This window comes from Pollicipes pollicipes, unplaced genomic scaffold, assembly GCF_011947565.3.
Source record: "Pollicipes pollicipes isolate AB1234 unplaced genomic scaffold, Ppol_2.1 Scaffold_4881;HRSCAF=5763_pilon_pilon_pilon, whole genome shotgun sequence".
Classification (NCBI taxonomy): domain Eukaryota; kingdom Metazoa; phylum Arthropoda; class Thecostraca; order Pollicipedomorpha; family Pollicipedidae; genus Pollicipes; species Pollicipes pollicipes.
In genome coordinates, this window is record NW_023596576.1 from 22380837 (window position 1) to 22398600 (window position 17764).

Sequence of the window (17764 nt, forward strand, 5' to 3'; positions counted from 1 at the left end):
AACTTATCAAACGCAATTTTGTCGCGGCTGCTGTTATGAGGGGCGAACTTAAGGCGCTCTTGATGTATACAAAACGATGGGTTGTCGGAAAAGCTTGAAACCATACCCACGGTGTGAACTTCGACAGCAATTCGCCAAGGCAATGAGAACGTTAGGCACGGTTTCCTGACTTCCATCGTTGCTGTCTTTCCTGCACGGGACATGCTAGATGTTTTGCATGCCCTATGACACCTGCTGGCAAAGTAATCCACTTAACTAAATCCCTTCGGTCAACGATGACTGATTCCACACGGATACGGCCGCTGGAGCGGTTTATTATCGCGCCACCGTCAGCTGTCAGTGGCCGTTCCGGCGCGCCTCCGAAGCGCGCGCACTCGCTGGCGGCGGCCGTGGCGGTCGTCGTCGCCCACATATCGACTGACTGCGCGACCGGGCGCCGTGTTGTGGCTCCGTCCAGGTGATGGGATCGATGGCACCGGCGGCGGCTCCACCACGAGCCAGTCATCGTGGCGACCCGTCGCTGACCGCCCGTGCGTGACGGCACCGGGCCGCGCCGACGGCGAACGGAGCGTCCAGCGCCGCCTGGTCGGCCGCACTGCCGGCTCGCCGACATGAAGGGTTTCGTGGTCGACGTGGACGAGGGACCGCCGCACAGCCGGCCGCCGTCCTTCGCCGAGTGCTACGTCTGCAAGAAGCAGTTCGGCTCGCACTCCATCGCGCTGCACGAGCCGCGCTGCCTGGAGCGTTGGCGTGCGGCGAACAGCGCACTGCCGACCGCCAAGCGCGCCGCCACGCCGGTTCGGCTGGACTCGCTGGGCCCGCGCGCGCCGGCCGTCGCATCGCTGACGTCCTCGTGGCCGTCCAGCAGCGGCCAGATGCGGGCGGCGGTGGCGGCTGGGCCGGGCAAGGGGCGCGCCGAGCGGCCGCGCACCACCACCCTCAGCCGGCCTAAGGTGCTCGACGCGGACAAGTGCACCGAGGTCGACATGTCGACGCGGCGCTGCAGCGAGCTGCTGGCGCTCGCCTCGCTGTCGAGCCGCAGCGGCGGCGAGTCGAGCTCGTCGCCCGACTCGGAGCAGGCGGAGCGGTCCGGACGGCGCGCTCGGCCCGGCACCATGCGGCTGGCGGTCGGACCGCGCGACCTCAACGTGCCCAACATCGAGTACCGCGCACGGACGGCCGTACTCTCGCCAGAGCGGAGCCGGCTGAGGCGCGCTAGCGACAACAGCCGCTCGTCGCCGGCGCGACCGCCGCACGGCGCGCGCCTGCCCTCACCGTGTGTCTCGTGCGGCAAATCGGAAAACCCGGAGCGGTTCCACAGCCACCCGGAGGAGGCGTCGCGCTCACCGGCTCGCGCGCGCCGCCTCGTCAAGAAGCGGCTCTCGATCCAGCGTCCGACGCCGGTGCGATACAAGCCGCAGCCGTCGCTGGACCCAGTAGCGCAGCGCAAGCAGCAGCAGCGTCAAGAGAAGCGGCGCAAGGAGGCGCGCCTACAAGAGGACGAGGTGCAGCAGGAGCGCCGGCGGGAGGCGCTGCAGCACAACCTGGCACTGACGCTGGCCCGGTACCAGAGGCCGGCGCTCGGTCCCACCTTCATTGTGTGCTACGTCTGTGGCCGCCAGTTTGGCCCCACATCCATGCCCATCCACCAGCCGCAGTGTCTCGAGGTGAGATGTTCGCTGCTTCCAGCCGATCAGACATGGCCGTTCCAGGCAGGGTCAGGACCCCGAGCGCAGGCTGGGCCGGCGCAGGATGGACGAATAGAAAGACGGAAACGCACGTTCCCGCGACGTTTTGCATTGTGTTACTTCGGGCATAAGCGGCGAGCATCATTCTGCCAAGGAGGACCAGACGTGCTCTATCTGATGATGTGCCGTCCGTCATATGGGGCACAGAGCATAGGATGTGTCGAGTGAACCGCAGCGGAGTCAGAACGCCTTGAGAATGCAGCTTTAGCCTCTTGGAAGTCATACATAACTGTATGTAGTATGTGCGTCTTCCCACCCCGCACCAAAATCCTCTGCCCTGGTCCGTTTTATGTGGTCGTCAGCCACACCAACCTCCGCGGGCTAATGGCCGCGCTGTATCCGACACGGCCGGGACGTTCCGCAGCCAGATCTGGGGATAAGCTATCGACTCGGTAAAATTGTGCCCAGTTGATTTACGAACGAAATAGCCCCGGCATCATCTCCGATTGCAATGAGCGAGGAACCCATGCCAGGATGCGCAGAATCATCTAAATTATGTGTACGTTGACGGCGTACATGGTCGTAAGAACGGAGTTCTGAAGAAAAGTGGTCGAGTGCCAAAAGCACGCGTTCAACATAAGTTTTGAGTAATTTTTTGACGTTACTCGCTGTTTTAACATTACCTAACAGGTCGACACTGCCCAATGCCCATGTGCGCATCCGAAAAGCGAGTCACACGAAAGGAGAAAATCAATTGCCAGTGACGCATGGCAGTTTTTGTGTGCCGACAGCAAAAAATAAGCGCGGCGGGCTGAATGTTCGCACGTCACAGCTAGCTGTACAGCCCTGTCCGAGAACTACCAGCCATTCACCGAACACCTACACCAAACACCGAGTGCTGAATTCCCCGAACCAGCTGGCTGCTTCGTGTGCTGTTGGTATATTTATGACCACATACCTCAGCAAGAGTCATTGGGACGCTTTGAAAACATCATTACGGCCGCGCGGAGACGGCGCGTCGTGTTTAGGCCACTGTGTTATACACTAGCCTGCATCGATCCATGGCCGTGCAGAGGCGTGCAACCGCGATGGCTATAGCTATCGACAGACCTGCACAGAGGCTACGCGGGTAGCTGCTCGGGCACGGCTGGCCGCAGTCAATGCGTCCGGAAAGGAGCACAGCCGTGCTTGCCATGGTGAATAATAGCTGAGCCGGGGACGCGCAGCGGTGCACGAGGTTGGCGATCGATGATAATCGGCACCGGCGGCAGAACGGCCCATCCGAACCGGCTGCGACGGTTCGATCAAAGTTCCGCCACCGTGACGTAGCACGCGCCACGCGCCATGCCGCGTTCATTAGCCAAGACGCGTGCCTGAATCACAAAACTGTCCGAAGGATTTAGACTCTTTCTGCAGTCATGGACTGGTGCCGCAATATCCGAGACGGACCATGGCATCATGGCTGATGTGGCTCATGTCTGACGCTTGTCACGCAGTCCCGCCGCTTTGCTGTCGCACTGTAACGCGGCCGGGATCGATAGTCGATCACCGGCTTATTTCCGTCCCGCCGGCGTCGGGCCGGTGGTAACTGAGGCGCGCGCTCTGCCCGGCAGCGGTGGTACAAGTCGACAGCGGCGCTACCCCGGCGAAAGCAGGGCCCGGCGCCACAGCCACCCGACGAGCTGCCCGAGGGCGCCACCCTAGAGGAGTACAACCAGCTGGCCACCGACGAGGCGCAGGGTAACGGCGGCGGGGGGGGGGGGGGGGGGGGCAGGGCGGCTGTCGGGTTGTGTGCCGGGGTGTGGCGTTACCGATGTGCTGCGAGTGGTGGCGATGTCCAGAGGGAAGCGTTAGACATTTAGCCGAGATTTGATACGATGGGGGCGCCGTTTTTTCTATGAGAGCGATGACTGGGCGACGCGAAGAAACGCTATTTGATTCCAGCCATCCAAGCATAACGACGGTTCGTTGAGAAGGTTGTGAAATTCAATCACACCTAAGCGCACTTTCCGAGATTTGCATCCTGCCAGAATCCAAATGCATGCCTCAACCCTCAAATTTACTGGGGGATTTTTTCTGCTTTTATTGGCGTTGCTGGCATGCCCCATGGCTGCAATACCGATAACGTTGCTAATTTTGTCATAATATTTAATACATCATGTGTCATTTCACCTTACCAATATTATCAGCTGCTGGCATTTAAAGCCAACGTGTCCAGGTTCCGATAACTGTAATTGATCTGTGTAACAAGGACAAAAATTCTGATAAGTTTGTAATATTTATAGCTCATGCTTCAACAGCTGTTAGCGGAAATAACTCGCCGTTAGACCCAACAGAACACAGGTGTTTTGGACCGACAGGTGGTTATGGGCGAATGCATGAGCTGCAGGTAGTAGGCGAATACCGTATGCGATTGGAGCCTTTTGGAGGAATGCCAGTGACGATAAGGGATGAAGTATGACTGCGCTGTTAAAGAGACAATACATTTTTTCAACTGTAGATAATGTTGTGTAGAATCTCACATCTTAGCGGATGGGTATAAAGCATGGCCATTAACGTGGATACATTCGCCAAGGAAAGCCGTGTGAATAGAATGGCTTAGAAATGTCAATAAAACGCAACGTATAACGTGGGCTCTCCACCTGAAATGCGCTGATAAAAACAAACAGTCAGAGCCACCGAGCGCTCACCTGTTGAAAGGTGTAACAATCGATGACCGTTGTGCATTCCTAACGCTTCAAGCAAAGCGTGACCGGTTAGCGCCCGTCCGCGTGACCGGTTGGCACCCGCCTGCGTGACCGGTTGGCACACGTCTGCGTGACCGGTGAGCACCCGCCTGCATGACCGATTAGCACCCGTCCGCGTGACCGGTTAGCACCCGTCTGCGTGACCGGTTAGCACCCGTCTGCGGGACCGGTAAGCACCCGTCTGCGTGGCCGGTTATCACCCGTCTGCGGGACCGGTCAGCACCCGTCTGTGTTACGTCGGCACGCGCACAGGTACGCGTTTGAAGCTTTCGTCGCTGCGGTACCTCCAGGAGGTACTAAGTTATCAATGGTGGTGCTGAATCGGTGCCAGACAAATTTTGACTAATTCGCGTCTCGCGTCGGATGTCGCACATCCGTCTACGGCTCAACTCAGCGGCGTCGGCACCGTTTCTAAGTCACCGCAGAGTAGAATCGGTACGTACCGACACCAGGGCTTAGTTTTATTGAGCGGAGCTACAAATGTACACACATTGGGATCGTACGGTGCAAGCTCACGTGCCGTGAAAAGTCACTGTTATTTCAGCGACATCTTTTTCGTGAGTCATTCGTGGATCTGACGGCTCGCGGGAGCTCCGTTGCCTTTGATGTCTGCGCCCATTCGGGGTTATTTCGACTTTCCTCGGTTCGTAAATTTGCCTGCTAAGATTCGCTCCAGTTCTTTCATCTCTAGTATACGCTAGGCAGCTAAACCTAGACGTACTTATTGAAAGCACCAGGACAGGGCGCTGGAACGGTGGCCATAACCATCTTAGCATATTGTTTCCACGCGTCATGGAGCATAACAATTCTCAGCGTCGAAAATATAAAATACGAATACGAAGAAAATATCCAACATACCATCCTGCACACACTAGAATTCCGTTTCCTCCAACAGAGGACAAAACCAAGCAGCATCAGGGCTGTCATGCACTGAGAGAAGTGTCATGCATGAAGTGCAAGCATCGTTTACCCCGATGGCATGCATGAAGATAGTCTTGTGGTCCAAAACGCGAGAACTTGTGTGCAGTCTTAATTGGATTGAAGTACTGCAGTCTGATTATGAGTTGGATTTGTGTGAATAGTTAACGGCATTGCATCGTCTCATTTACGCCACGCAAGCCATTTGTTACCAAAGGGTAATATAATCCTTTAACAGCTGTGACGGTAGCGAAAGAAACGTCAAGGCGTCCCCCGTGTCTATTCGACACACCTTGCAAAGAGCGCGGGCGCATTATGGAATGCACATGGCCTGCTCTATGACTGCTCTTCCGTCGCTCCCACGTCGTGCAAACCCAACGATTCAGCTCGTGCCAGCAATGCCTCCGGAGGACTCCGCAGGCCGCTGGCTCTTTGGACGCGACCCCGTTGTTGAAATGGCCGACGCCCGCCGGCCGTGTCATTTGACCGAGTGATGGACACCGTGTCGTTGGGCTGAGTGATGGACTCTGTGTCGTTGGGCCGAGTGATGGACACCGTGTCGTTTGGCCAGGTGATGGTCACCGTATAGTTTGGCCGAGTGATGGGCACCACGCCGTTGGGCCGATTGATGCCCACCGTGTCGTTGGGCCGAGTTCAGGACGCCGTGTCGTCTGACCGAGTGATGGTCACTGTGTCGGGGTCGGCGAATAGTGAGCGCCGGGTTCTGGGAAGCGCCGCGGGCGATCAGACCCCGTGGCGTATCGGCCGGCTATTCGACGCTCGATGGGCGCGCACAGCGGGGGCCCGTGGCCACGGACCCACCTGCCCCGCTCAGGGCACGTGTCGGGGCGTCTGGTCACGTGACCCGGGTCACAATCGGCGTACGACCGCGGCTGTAACGCGAGCGGACGCAACGCGCCAGAGACACCGACTCAGGTGCGGTCTGCCCTTATGGCACAAAACATTGCCCTGAAGTCACGGAACAAGTAAATAGCACGGACTCGGCTTCAGTAAATCGATACAGGTGGTTTTCGGGTCTAAATTTTGCCGAATAGCAGCTTTGCCAAGCAGGCAATCCCAGATTTACGTGGGTATTTCTGATCACAGCCAATCGAGCCAAATTAGTTCCCAATGTAGGGATCCATGTAGGGATCATTTCTTGTTGTAATCCATGTAGGGATCAGGAACCTTACTAAACGTTCAACTTTTAATCCAAACGGATATTTCCGACAATAGATAACAAAGCCCAATTAGCTCGCAAACATTAAATGATTAGGGCCTGGTCCAGAAAAAAAACTTTATATTCTTTTGGAGATCAGACCCAGTAAACCAAGCGGTTTAAATGCGGCAGGCCACGACAACTGTCAATATAGCCGGCAACTTGTCCAATCTAAATCAAGTAAGCATAGTGTTAACAAAATCAAATGTGTTCACTCGAGATGGTTTAGAATCTATGGATGTGGGTCACGCCTAAGCTTTTATCCGCCCTCATTGCCGCCAAATAGTAAACTGGATTTCTTCATTTGTATCTACTTGTCTAAACTTACATAGCTTTCACTTAACACAGATGCATCTTTTTGAGCAGCAGAGTTTGGGTAAAATGTAGCATAGGCGTAGGAAGGTTTCAAAAAGTGGGGGGAGGGAAGCTCAGGGCGTGCTTCAGGAACTTTTTCTGGAAAGCAAGTCCGATGACCGGGGAGGGGAGGGGATGGAGATGGAGGTCCTTATCTCTCTTTATTCAAATGTCATGGCTGTTTTGCTAAATATGGACCTAACGCTATTTCTCACTGGTGTAGAACCTTGCTTGTTCGACCCACCTATGTCATTCGGCAAATAGACTGTCCAGCTTCCCAGAACTATTTGTCCCTTTCAACATTGTCTTTCCCGGGGAGGCGAAATTCCAAGCGCGGGTGAACATTTTGGGTCATTGAGAAGGCATCTGCCTACACAGGGTAAGGCCAAAATATGGCCTGGACGTATGTGGGTGAGAATTTTGAAAGCGAATCGATGGCTCACAGTGCGGTAAGTTTTTATGTGTCTTCATTTCGCTGGCTGAGTTTCAATAGATAAGACTTGTCGCAGCATTTTAGACAGAAACAAATTCGGAGGCTTGAAACCGCCAATAACAGTGTGACCAAAACCAAACAACTGGAAATTCTCCTTTTCAAAACCAAGCCACAAAATGAAGGCCCTTCTGTCAAACCTTCCGTGCCTGGGCCCTGCTACCGTCCGCCCGCCGTTGACGGCCACTGCTCTGGGCCGGCTGTCTCCCGCATGACTGACTGCGAACTGATCGTATGGTTGCTTTGTTGCATATTTTTGGATCGGCATTACTACTAACTGGTCTGTAAAGCATATGTTAGACGCCTGCAGCAGCATCTTGTTCCGAATTATTTTTTTACACCACACCATCGCAGAAAAAAAACTCCGGGATGCTGCCTGCCTTAGATATGAATTGGTCCAACATACATTTATTGCCCATCATTCAACGCAGACGACTTGATATGCTTTTGTGTGCAGGCAGTGGCGTAGCCAGAGCTTGCCAAGGAGGAAAACGGTGTTGAAAAAGCCCTCTTGTGTTGACCTCCCCCCTAAAAATTCCGGATATAGCTTACTTGTTAACAAGGGAAACGGTTTTCTTCGTTTTATGCTATTTTTACTTTGCAACCAGAACAGAAAGCAAACTGCCGTGGTATCAATTCTGTTCGGATTTTGAAGTCAATAAAGTGCAAAAATCAGGCGTTGAAAGCTCGAATGAAATAACTCACCGGCGCCCTTCATTTACAATGGCTTAGTGGACTCTTTCTAAATCGACAAAATTCAGAGCTTTTCTTCATGTTTTATCTGGGCTCTACAGAAAATAAGGACATCGCGAAGGTAGATTGTAGATCGACAGTTTTAGCCAATGCTTATCGGTGGACGAAAAATGATGACGCTTCTGAAATAATTGCCTTAAGACACTTAAATCGAGTAGTAACTGCAAGTTATATGACATAATTTTGAGCATGTGCACGCGCAAATCTTGGCGAAAAAACCGACGTCAGACGTTGCAGTCTCCCTAGGACGCGCAGCAACTGCCCAACAGCTAATATTAAGCCGTGGACGACGGGCGTTCGAAAAGGATGACGCTTCCGAAAGAAGTACCTTTGAACGCTTCAGGACATCAAATCTTACATTTAGAAGACAGTCTGGGCGCATATTTCACGTGCGCGATTTTCAGACTGATGATAAGAACAGATTGGCCCTTAAAGCATAACAAACCGATGCCGGAATCTGGTGGTGGAATTGGAAGAGTAATGATAGAATCTCTATTTTTCGTGCTTCTGTAACTATAAATCTGCCCAGAAGACAGATAACTACGGCGTCCGCCGTCTGCTGACAGTTGCTGTGGCCGACGCCGTTCGGTTTTACGGAAGCTGTAACTCAGGTCAGCGCTGTCCTTGTGCTCGAGGTTTCGGGCGGGCATGTTCAAACATGTCGATGCAACTTATTTTACTAATCCATCCTGAAAAAATGAACGTTCTCAGGCAAACATGGGATCGCATTGTTTTTTTTAAAACTCATTTCAACCCACTCTGTTCAATAATAATGAGACCACCACTCTACTCAACCATACTGAGATTCCTAATTTCGTTCCAGGCAAGGGCCCATTGAGAAGAACACCAGGGGCACATTAACGTTTGGGGTCAAGGGTTGAAGAGCCATTACGTCTCATCGCCAAGTGCCTTCTGGCTGTCATTCTGGCTACAGGCCCGGGATTTCCTGGTCGATCCGGAGGTCATTAGAAATATATATCATCAAATTGTTCCCCTTCCACGGGAGGCCATCTGACCCGCGCAGTTGGCCCTGGATGAGTACAGAAACCCCCACTGACACAACAGCATCCCTGATCGCCGCAGGTGGTCCAATAATCGTCACATGGACTCCGGCTTCCGTGTTTGTTGTGTTCTTCAGAGATATTGAGGACTCCTAAAGCGCAGATTGTGGATGAAATGGGGTCCCAAACTTGTATTAGCATGGCTAATGCATGTTTGTCTTAAAATGTTCAAGATTTATTCAGAATTGATTACATAGATAAGACAGTAGTATTAGCCTTACTCCTCGGAGAAAAACCAGAAGAATGAAGATATAGTTGGGTTGACATTTCGGCAACATGCCTTTATCAAAGCAATAGCTGAAGTGGACTCCCTTCTGTCCTCACTTCGGTCATTTGTTTCGATAAAGGCATGTTCCCGAAATATCAACCCAACTATATCTCCATTCTTTTGGTTTCTCTCCGAGGAACAAGGCTAATTCTATTGTCTTATATATGTGAATAATGTTCCTCGCTAATGCACTGAATCAACGTACAGCATTGGTGACTGACAAACACTTTGTAACATGATTGGAACATGCGCGCTCGCAAGTCATAGCAACAGCAGCCTCGATACCCAGCGTTGCAGTCTCCAGTGGGCCGCGCGATCTTGGTCTTGCGATTGTAACACCAAGTGGTGACCAGTTAACAACCTCAAAAAGATAATGCATCTTGAGGAAGATGGCGGGTGAACTGGGTAAATTGGCATATATTTTAAATTTAGTGCAAAAGTGAGCCAAACACAGCCTTGCTCTGAAAAGTGCGGGGGGGGGGGGGGGAGGAGGTACAGTTAATACTGCTGGTCCCCTGACCTCCCTGTTCCTACACCCATGAAATGTAGAGAGGTCCTCTCGAGGTCTTCCTAACTGGCCACTAACCCACCGCCTGTTGTACGTTTCAGAGGGTGAAGGGTGAGAAGAGACGGGCCTCCGTGGCAAATCCCACCGAGTCGGACAAGGCCAAGTCGGAAGAGAGCTTGTTTTTCATACAGTTTTAGGTGAATGACTGTGCTAGTCAGTACTTATGCTGGCAATCGGGAGTGTAAATACATGCATAATGCGTACATAACCATGCTTTTGGAGTTGTCCCTGCTGTGCTGCTCGGCGGTGGGAAAACCGATCAAGCACCAGGGTATCATTAATATCACGCGACCTGCAGCCAGTGGCAACTGAAACTGTGTCAGGAGCCAAAAACACAAAAGAAGAAAAAAGGAATGATAACTCAGAAAAATGAGTGATCATCGACACTATTCGTCGTGAATAGCTTTCAAACAAACAGGCACCAAGGGATCTAGCAGAAATCCTACGCCCTGCGTACAAACCGTGCGACGTACAACAATCCTTTGACGGTGCTAAAATGAGCACAGTTAAAAGATGCTCGCATCACGAAGCAAACCGTTGTTTTTGTTATAGTTTCAAGTATAAAAGAAGGACACCCAAACAGTCGCCCATGGCTGCCGCTAGGCACTAGGTAGACAGCTGTATGGGAATGACACAAGAACGGTGACCTGCATTTTTTACTGGCTTAACGGATCGAATGCAAAATTATCCACCTGGCTGGAGGCAATCTTGAGTTGTTGGACATAGACGCACTTATCAACCTAATGAGGTTGAGCTTATAGCGAAACGTGAGATTATCACGAAAAGTGTGTTTAAAGGAAGTGTTCCACTTTTATATCGGGTTTTGAACTGAAATCGATATTTTGAAGACCTTTCAGTGCTGTTCACACGCCTCAGCTTCCTAAGGCCTAAGCCCCTCTAGTTTCTGAGCCACACGCCCACGAAAATTGGGGAAGGTATATCGGGGAGGGTACTTGAAAGTCACCGCGGAATTCATGACGTCATGATAACGTCATTGAAACCTTGCCATTCCATAAGCCATGCAGTAGTGCAGGCCAAGAATAATATAATTGTTGAGGCGTTCATATCTGGCGTTCGCGAGTGCGATCTCGAGATATAACGGCCGTCAGTTGACTCTGAATCAATGTGCAAGGTACGACGACGCAATCAAACCATCACGCATTGAGAAGCATGTTTACTAAATGGAGAATTGTGCTGTCTGGAGCAGTATTTCTACTTAAGAATCATTCCAATGGTTATACGTGGGCTTGTGCCATCATACCTGATGCTTGCTTCAACATCTTCAAATGTGAAACATTGCCTTCGAGATGTTTACTTTGTTATTATTTAGGTAAGTCAAGTACTTAGGTACGTTAACGTAAGGCATCCTTAGGAATGCCTTACCACCACGGTCCAAAAAAATTACATTGGAAATGTTTCATTTCTGCCTGCCCGGAACGCCTCGGCAGCATTGCATTGATGACTATTTCTGTCTGTCCGGTAGGGTTTTACACTGAAGACACTCTGTTTCTGCCTGTCCGGTACACCTCAGTAGGATTACAATGCAATGCAGAGGCTTTACTTCTGTCTGTTCGGTACGGCTCAGCGGAACTACATTGGAGATGCTCCGTTTCTGTCTGTCCGGTAGGGTTTTACATTGAAGACGCTCTATTTCTGTCTGTCCGGTGCACCTCAGTAGGATTACATTGCAATGAAGAGACTCTACTTCTGTCTGTCCTGTACAGCTCAGCGAGATTACATTGGAGATGCTCTGTTTCTGTATGTCCTGTGCAGCTTAGCAGTACTACATTTGAGACGTTCTATTTCCGTCTGTTTTGTACGGCTCAGCTAGATTGCATTGAAGATGCTCTGCTTCTGTCTGTCCGGCATGGTTCAGCGGAATTGCATTCAATACGCTCTATTTCTGCCTGTCCGGCACACCTCAGCAGCATAGTATTACATTCAAGACGGTCTTCTTCCGTCTGTCTGGAGCGGCTCAGCGGAATTTATTGATGACGCTCTATTTCCGCCCGCACGGGACGCCTCAGCAGGATTCAGTTGCGTGCTGGCAACCGGCCAAGCCAGTTTGGTTTCCGCCGAATGTGACGCAGGTCGATCCAGCGGCCGTTTTCTCATTTAGGCGCTGCGTGCTGCGGTTCCTGCAGCCGTCCCGGCCCGTGCCTGTCACTGGGCTCGCTCCGGCTCGCTCCAAGACACGGCACGCCCTCAGCACCGGAGTCGGACACCCCCCTCCCCCCGTGGCATAGCGGCACGAGAGACATTCGGCCCCGTGCACCCTGCTACGCTCTGTAGAGTGTGGCGGCAGCCTACGCGCTGCTTGCTGGCGCAGTGGGTGGTTCGGACCAATCAGATGCAAGGTTGGATGTCCAGGAAGTGAGATGCTGTGAGCTTCACGGTGATCCTATTGTCCGCGTTTTTGCCGCTGGTGCACGCTGAGCATTCTGTCTTCAATAGCAGATTTGACCCTCTGCCTGGATACAGGACTTTGTTGGATGGTGCTGATGGTGACCGCGCTTTTTTGGCAAGATTGGGTCGTGCTCATCCCCCAGCTCATGTCACAAAACAGCGCGCCCAAAAATCCTATTCCTACAAGTTTTTCGGATACTTTTCAAATTTGACATAGATTTTGACATTGATTCAAACACAATTGTATCTAAAAAGCAGCAAACTTGTGTTTCATGGTTCAGATAAAACTTGTGTCACCAAATGCTAAGTTCCATAATGTTACCCAACAACAGCCAGAGACCTTACAGGGCACAACGGCAAATGTGCATCTGGCACCAGGTGCAGACGTGGGACATGAAGCAAGGCAACATCTTTGTTTCACCCATGGGTATCGTAGTCAGTATGAACTCAAACAATGCGTCCTACGTCCGGGACGCCAAGAGTAAGAAACGAAAGGTCCAGTCTGTTGAACACAGATTGGTGCCTCAGCACCAACTGCCGACTTTCTCTTGGGTCAAAGGTCAGCGTTTTGCACTTGCTGGACTGATTGCGATATATATATATATATATATATATATATATATATATATATATATATATATATGAACCGCTACACCAAAACAGGGTAGGCAATAAATTGCGATGTAACCGGCCACTCGTCTGATGATATTTGCGTGCGTCAAACTATATCTTAACTGCTTTTAACTCACTGCTTGCTAGATGGCAGCTCGAACCGGTCGCTGCTGAAGTTCCAGGTGTTTGCGAGAAACCGTTGTAAAGATTTGTCGACCGTTGCAGTTTCGCAATGTACCGGAAGCTAGCACCTGGCTTCCATCACCAGCCGAAACACCGGCAGCGGCTCTGTAGCCATAGTTGTTCGTTTCTCCGTAAGAGTTATCAGTATTGGTAAATTTAGAGATTGCCATATTTGAACTAATGAGCTATGCATGTCAGGGTATGAATGCCCGAAAATTAGCAACCGTGATTGCAATATTTGGGTGAAGTGTACACAGACAAGGACGCCCCTTGGAATGCACTGTAAGCACTGGCTTAACGTACAGGCTATTTATTCGGAATAAATTAAGCTGGGGAGAGAGCTCATAGGCGCAAGCCATTCATCATGACACTCCTTGCCATGTTGGGCAACTTATCTAGTGACGCCACCGTCTCCCCATAAGACATCCAGCAGCGCCATTGCACAGCTCCTGTCTCCGATGAGGCAACCTCGATGTGTGCAGTCGAGGGTCACGCTCCCTCACGACGAAACCGCATCACACATCTGTATACCCTCACGACGAAACCGCTTCATACACCTGCACACCCTCACGACGAAACCGCTTCATACACCTGCATACCCTCACGACGTAACCGTTTCATACACCTGCACACCCTCACGACGAAACCGCTTCACACACCTGCATACCCTCGCGACGGAACCGTTTCATGCACCTGCATATGAGTCGGTTTCGCCAAAAACGGTCACCACCTTCAATACGTATGATATCTCTGCCTGGATCCACAAGTCCGGTTGGCCCTGGTTACGCACGCCAGGTCACTTGGTTCATTGTACGGGAGTCGTCACGTTTTCCCAACAATGTCCTGCGTAGCTTTAGCATCCCCATAACTTTGGTTTTTCTCTGCTCATCTTTGCCTGCTGCGGTTTGCAGCGGGGCTGGATAAATTTATCGAGCTAGGTGTGGGTACTGAGCGTTATGTGTATGCTCCCAGATGATGGGGCCAGAGGTTCAAGTTAAATGGACGCGATAATCATGCGATAATTGTGTATTTAGTTCGCTGCTCATATGTGAAACGAAGTCAGCTGGTGGTTAATATAGCCATGTGTATGATGCTATGCGTTTTTCAGCACAGCTTGGAAGTCCAGGACGAGCACGAAATTGCAGACAATGAAGAGGTTGACGAGATCATGAACGAACACCAGTCGAGATCATGAGCTCCGCATCCGTCCTTGACAATAAATGACAATTCTTAGTATCATCCTCAAGACTGATGATTCTCTGAGAGAGATGTGCTATCTCACATAAACTGCTTCTACAAACACCATTACATTGCCTGGCGATTGAGCTGCTGATAGGCGTGCGCCGCCCGCAGCGGCAAAATGGATTCGAAGGCACAACACGCGGAATTCTGTCGATGGGAGACCAGGCCGAAAACGATGAGCACTTCGTCTGCCCGTGAACGTCACGAGCCTTTAAAAACACTCAGGTCTTGTGGTGCCCAAGGAACAAGGCGAACGTGGGAGCAGCGCTCGCTGCCGTCAGTACAGAGTCATGTCGAACAGGTTTATGTGCATATAGTTCCTGTCACCTTTTATCATCGCTATCATCGTCATCATCATCATCGTCATCATCGTCATCGTCGTCATCGTCGTCATCATCGTCGTCGTCGTCATCGTCATCATCGTCATCATCTGTTGGAGCTGCAGCCCTCACCTCTCCCTTCTTGGCCTCACGCCTCCTTCGGTAACTGCTGCCACCTTGAACAGACCCTAAAAGCTTCAGGATGTTCATGATACCAGTCTCAAACCTGCGAAGCTCGGACGCAATTTCCTTCTTCCTTTGCACCACCTTAACTGTTATTGCGTTCAGGGCGCTTTCTATGCGCCTCGACAGTTTTACTAGATCCGGTCCTGTCGTGTCAATAGTTTCCACTTCAAAATTGTTCGCCACTTTTAGTGGTGGTTTTGGAGGTGACGGGATGTCCTCCACAATGGTTTCCTCCTTTGTCACTACTTCTTCCGAATCGTCTCCATCATCTTCAACAGACACGACGTCGACTTCTCCTGCAATATTAGTTCAATATTAGACACTACTAACGGAATCTACGTCAGTGCAAGATTTCACACTTCTCGATATTAGCTTAAGTTGTCAAAGAGTTCTGTCTTAACAATTTATTTTTAAGTGATAGCTTTCCAACAATGTGACAATAATGGTGATGTTGCAAAAAAGCCTTTGAACTCTTGTGAGTTCTTACCTCCTCGCGCACGTGGGAAAAACGCCACTGTGAAAAGAATGACGGCCACCCAAACATAAGCAGAGGGTTTCATGCTAAGGCTCGTTTAATTCCCCAGTAAGCCGCTCCAAATAATGCACACGTGCAATGATCATGGTTTCTATTTACAAATATCTTTTGAAAATACGCATTTCGGATAGATATGCTACTTGACTATTCTCTTCCAAAGAGAATGATATTGGGCCTAATTTTGACAAAATAGTCCAAGCTTGGAAAAATGCAGACGGAAGGAAAGTGAAACGTGCTGTAATTCTGCTGTATTCTTTCGGTGGTAAGCGCTGGTCATAAAAAAATATATAACAACAGACAGAACAATCAGCTGTTAGTCAAAATGCGTTTCCACCAACACCGGTGTCCCGTACGTTTTGTTGTGAACCAGCCTGAGATGAACACCGGTGGCAGTATATATGCATACCTGTTTATGTAACGATCACTTGAGGTTAAGGGAAACAAGGAGCATCAAAATTCGGAATTGGTCACGATGACTTGATGTAGATTAGCCGCTCTTCATGGCTGTTGTGTTGTGTAAAATTGTTGCGCACAGGTTAGGCGTTTCCTAGCATTTAGCTCCATGACGTTGGATACAAACTCAGCTAGATGTTGAATAACCGTGTTTTATTTCTAAGATTAAGGAGTACCTTATGCTGTCATTCTCGAGTAAGCGGAAGTACCTTCCTTACGTGATAGCCTTCATTGAGTATTACACAAGGAGTTGCCTGGGGTTTTTCATGACACAAATGCAAGACATACCAAGAGACACAGGGTAAAAGTTTATTTATCGCCGTCAAATTTGTCGTTGCTTCCCGACAAAGCTGTATGATGCGAAAATGTCGTAGACGTAATTCTCTCTCTCTCTCTCTGGAATGATTGCAGACTGACTTGGAAAGAGTAAATAGACACGATAAGTCACCACAGCCGCAGATCATTAACGATCACAAGCCCTATCCAGCCTTTGTTTCCGTCCGCACCAAACTATGCGTGTGTGGTGCGCCAGCCACCATTACGGCAGTTTCGCTTTATGCTGCACTGATGCGCCGCGGGTCCGATTAAGAAGGTTTCTAGTGGCAAATTAGACTTAAGAGTGCTGTTGAAGTTTTACCTCGCGTTTAATGTCAGCGCGCACGAAGTTCGTGTTGACTGTATGCGCTGGGCAGGCAGTTTCTAGTTCAAGACATAGCTGGTTTTGAATGTGAAGTCACGGTTGCGTTGCTTGTAGCGACACCAGCCTGGGTGATGTTTAGACCTGCTTGCTGGTTTTTCCGGCAGATGACACCGCCAGCGCGCGCCATTCTATTCCACATCATTGGCGAATGATGGTCGACTACAGTCGTGCACTAAGCCTCGCATCTTGCCGGATTGTCGGGCTTGGTACCGATGCTCACACTGCCTGGAATTCGGCCGGACGTTGACCCGCACTGTGGGTTGACCCGTCAGATCCGCACTGTGGGTTGATTTTCGGGACATGTGCGTTTAACTTATGTATGCGACCCAATTAGCCCTCTCTCGTTACCTCAGAAAATGCAGAGTTGCGCCGGGCATTCTGCCTCATTCTCCGCCTCCGAGATCGGAAGGAAAAATACGACATGCAATATCATATGCAGTACGACATGCAATATGACGGGTGAACTTGCCCTGACACTTGTCCACCACCCCAGCTTGTTCACTGCCACCGAGTGTGCAGTCTGTGACGTACTTAACAAAGATCGGGTCCACCAAGTTCGGTTTTCACAAGGTGGGTGGGAAGGGGGGGGGGGGGGCACCTCCACCTCAGTAGCGTGGCCCGCAATCAAAGCTACCGCCTATAGAGAAGTAAACGCCTACAGGACCACGCCTCCCCGAAGCCATAGCACAGTGCATGGAATTCTTATCGGGCTGCTCTGAGTTCACATAGCATAATTGAAGCACTTTGGTTCGAAAATGAACAAGGAAAGACTGAGACAGCAAATGGAAAAAACTTCCGTGATACGGTGTCAAAGTTATCATCACTTTCGTGGTTATCGACAGCTTAGGTCGGCAATGGTTCCAGAAAAGATGGAGAAACTCCTCACATTACAAAGAGACCAGCAAATTTGCCCATAAATTTGAGTATATATGCATATATATATATATATATATATATATAATCTCGTGGGAAGATTTCCCTGAAAATGGAGCACGTCTAAGCTCCACATGATCTCAGCCTGAGTGCACTGGACCCCTTTTTGTGGAGCTGCTCCAAGGATA

At 50.6% G+C, this 17764-nt stretch overlaps 1 protein-coding gene across 1 annotated transcript; it reads left to right on the forward strand.

The window, feature by feature from the left end:
- Window positions 1-611: 611 nt before the first annotated feature.
- Window positions 612-10274, forward strand: LOC119100118 (zinc finger protein 474). Its single transcript, XM_037223231.1, has 4 exons — window positions 612-797; window positions 921-1667; window positions 3302-3427; window positions 10108-10274. Exons 1-4 carry the CDS (start codon window positions 612-614, stop codon window positions 10201-10203), a joined length of 1155 nt encoding a protein of 384 aa, XP_037079126.1. The 3' UTR covers window positions 10204-10274.
- The last annotated feature ends 7490 nt before the right edge of the window (window positions 10275-17764 follow it).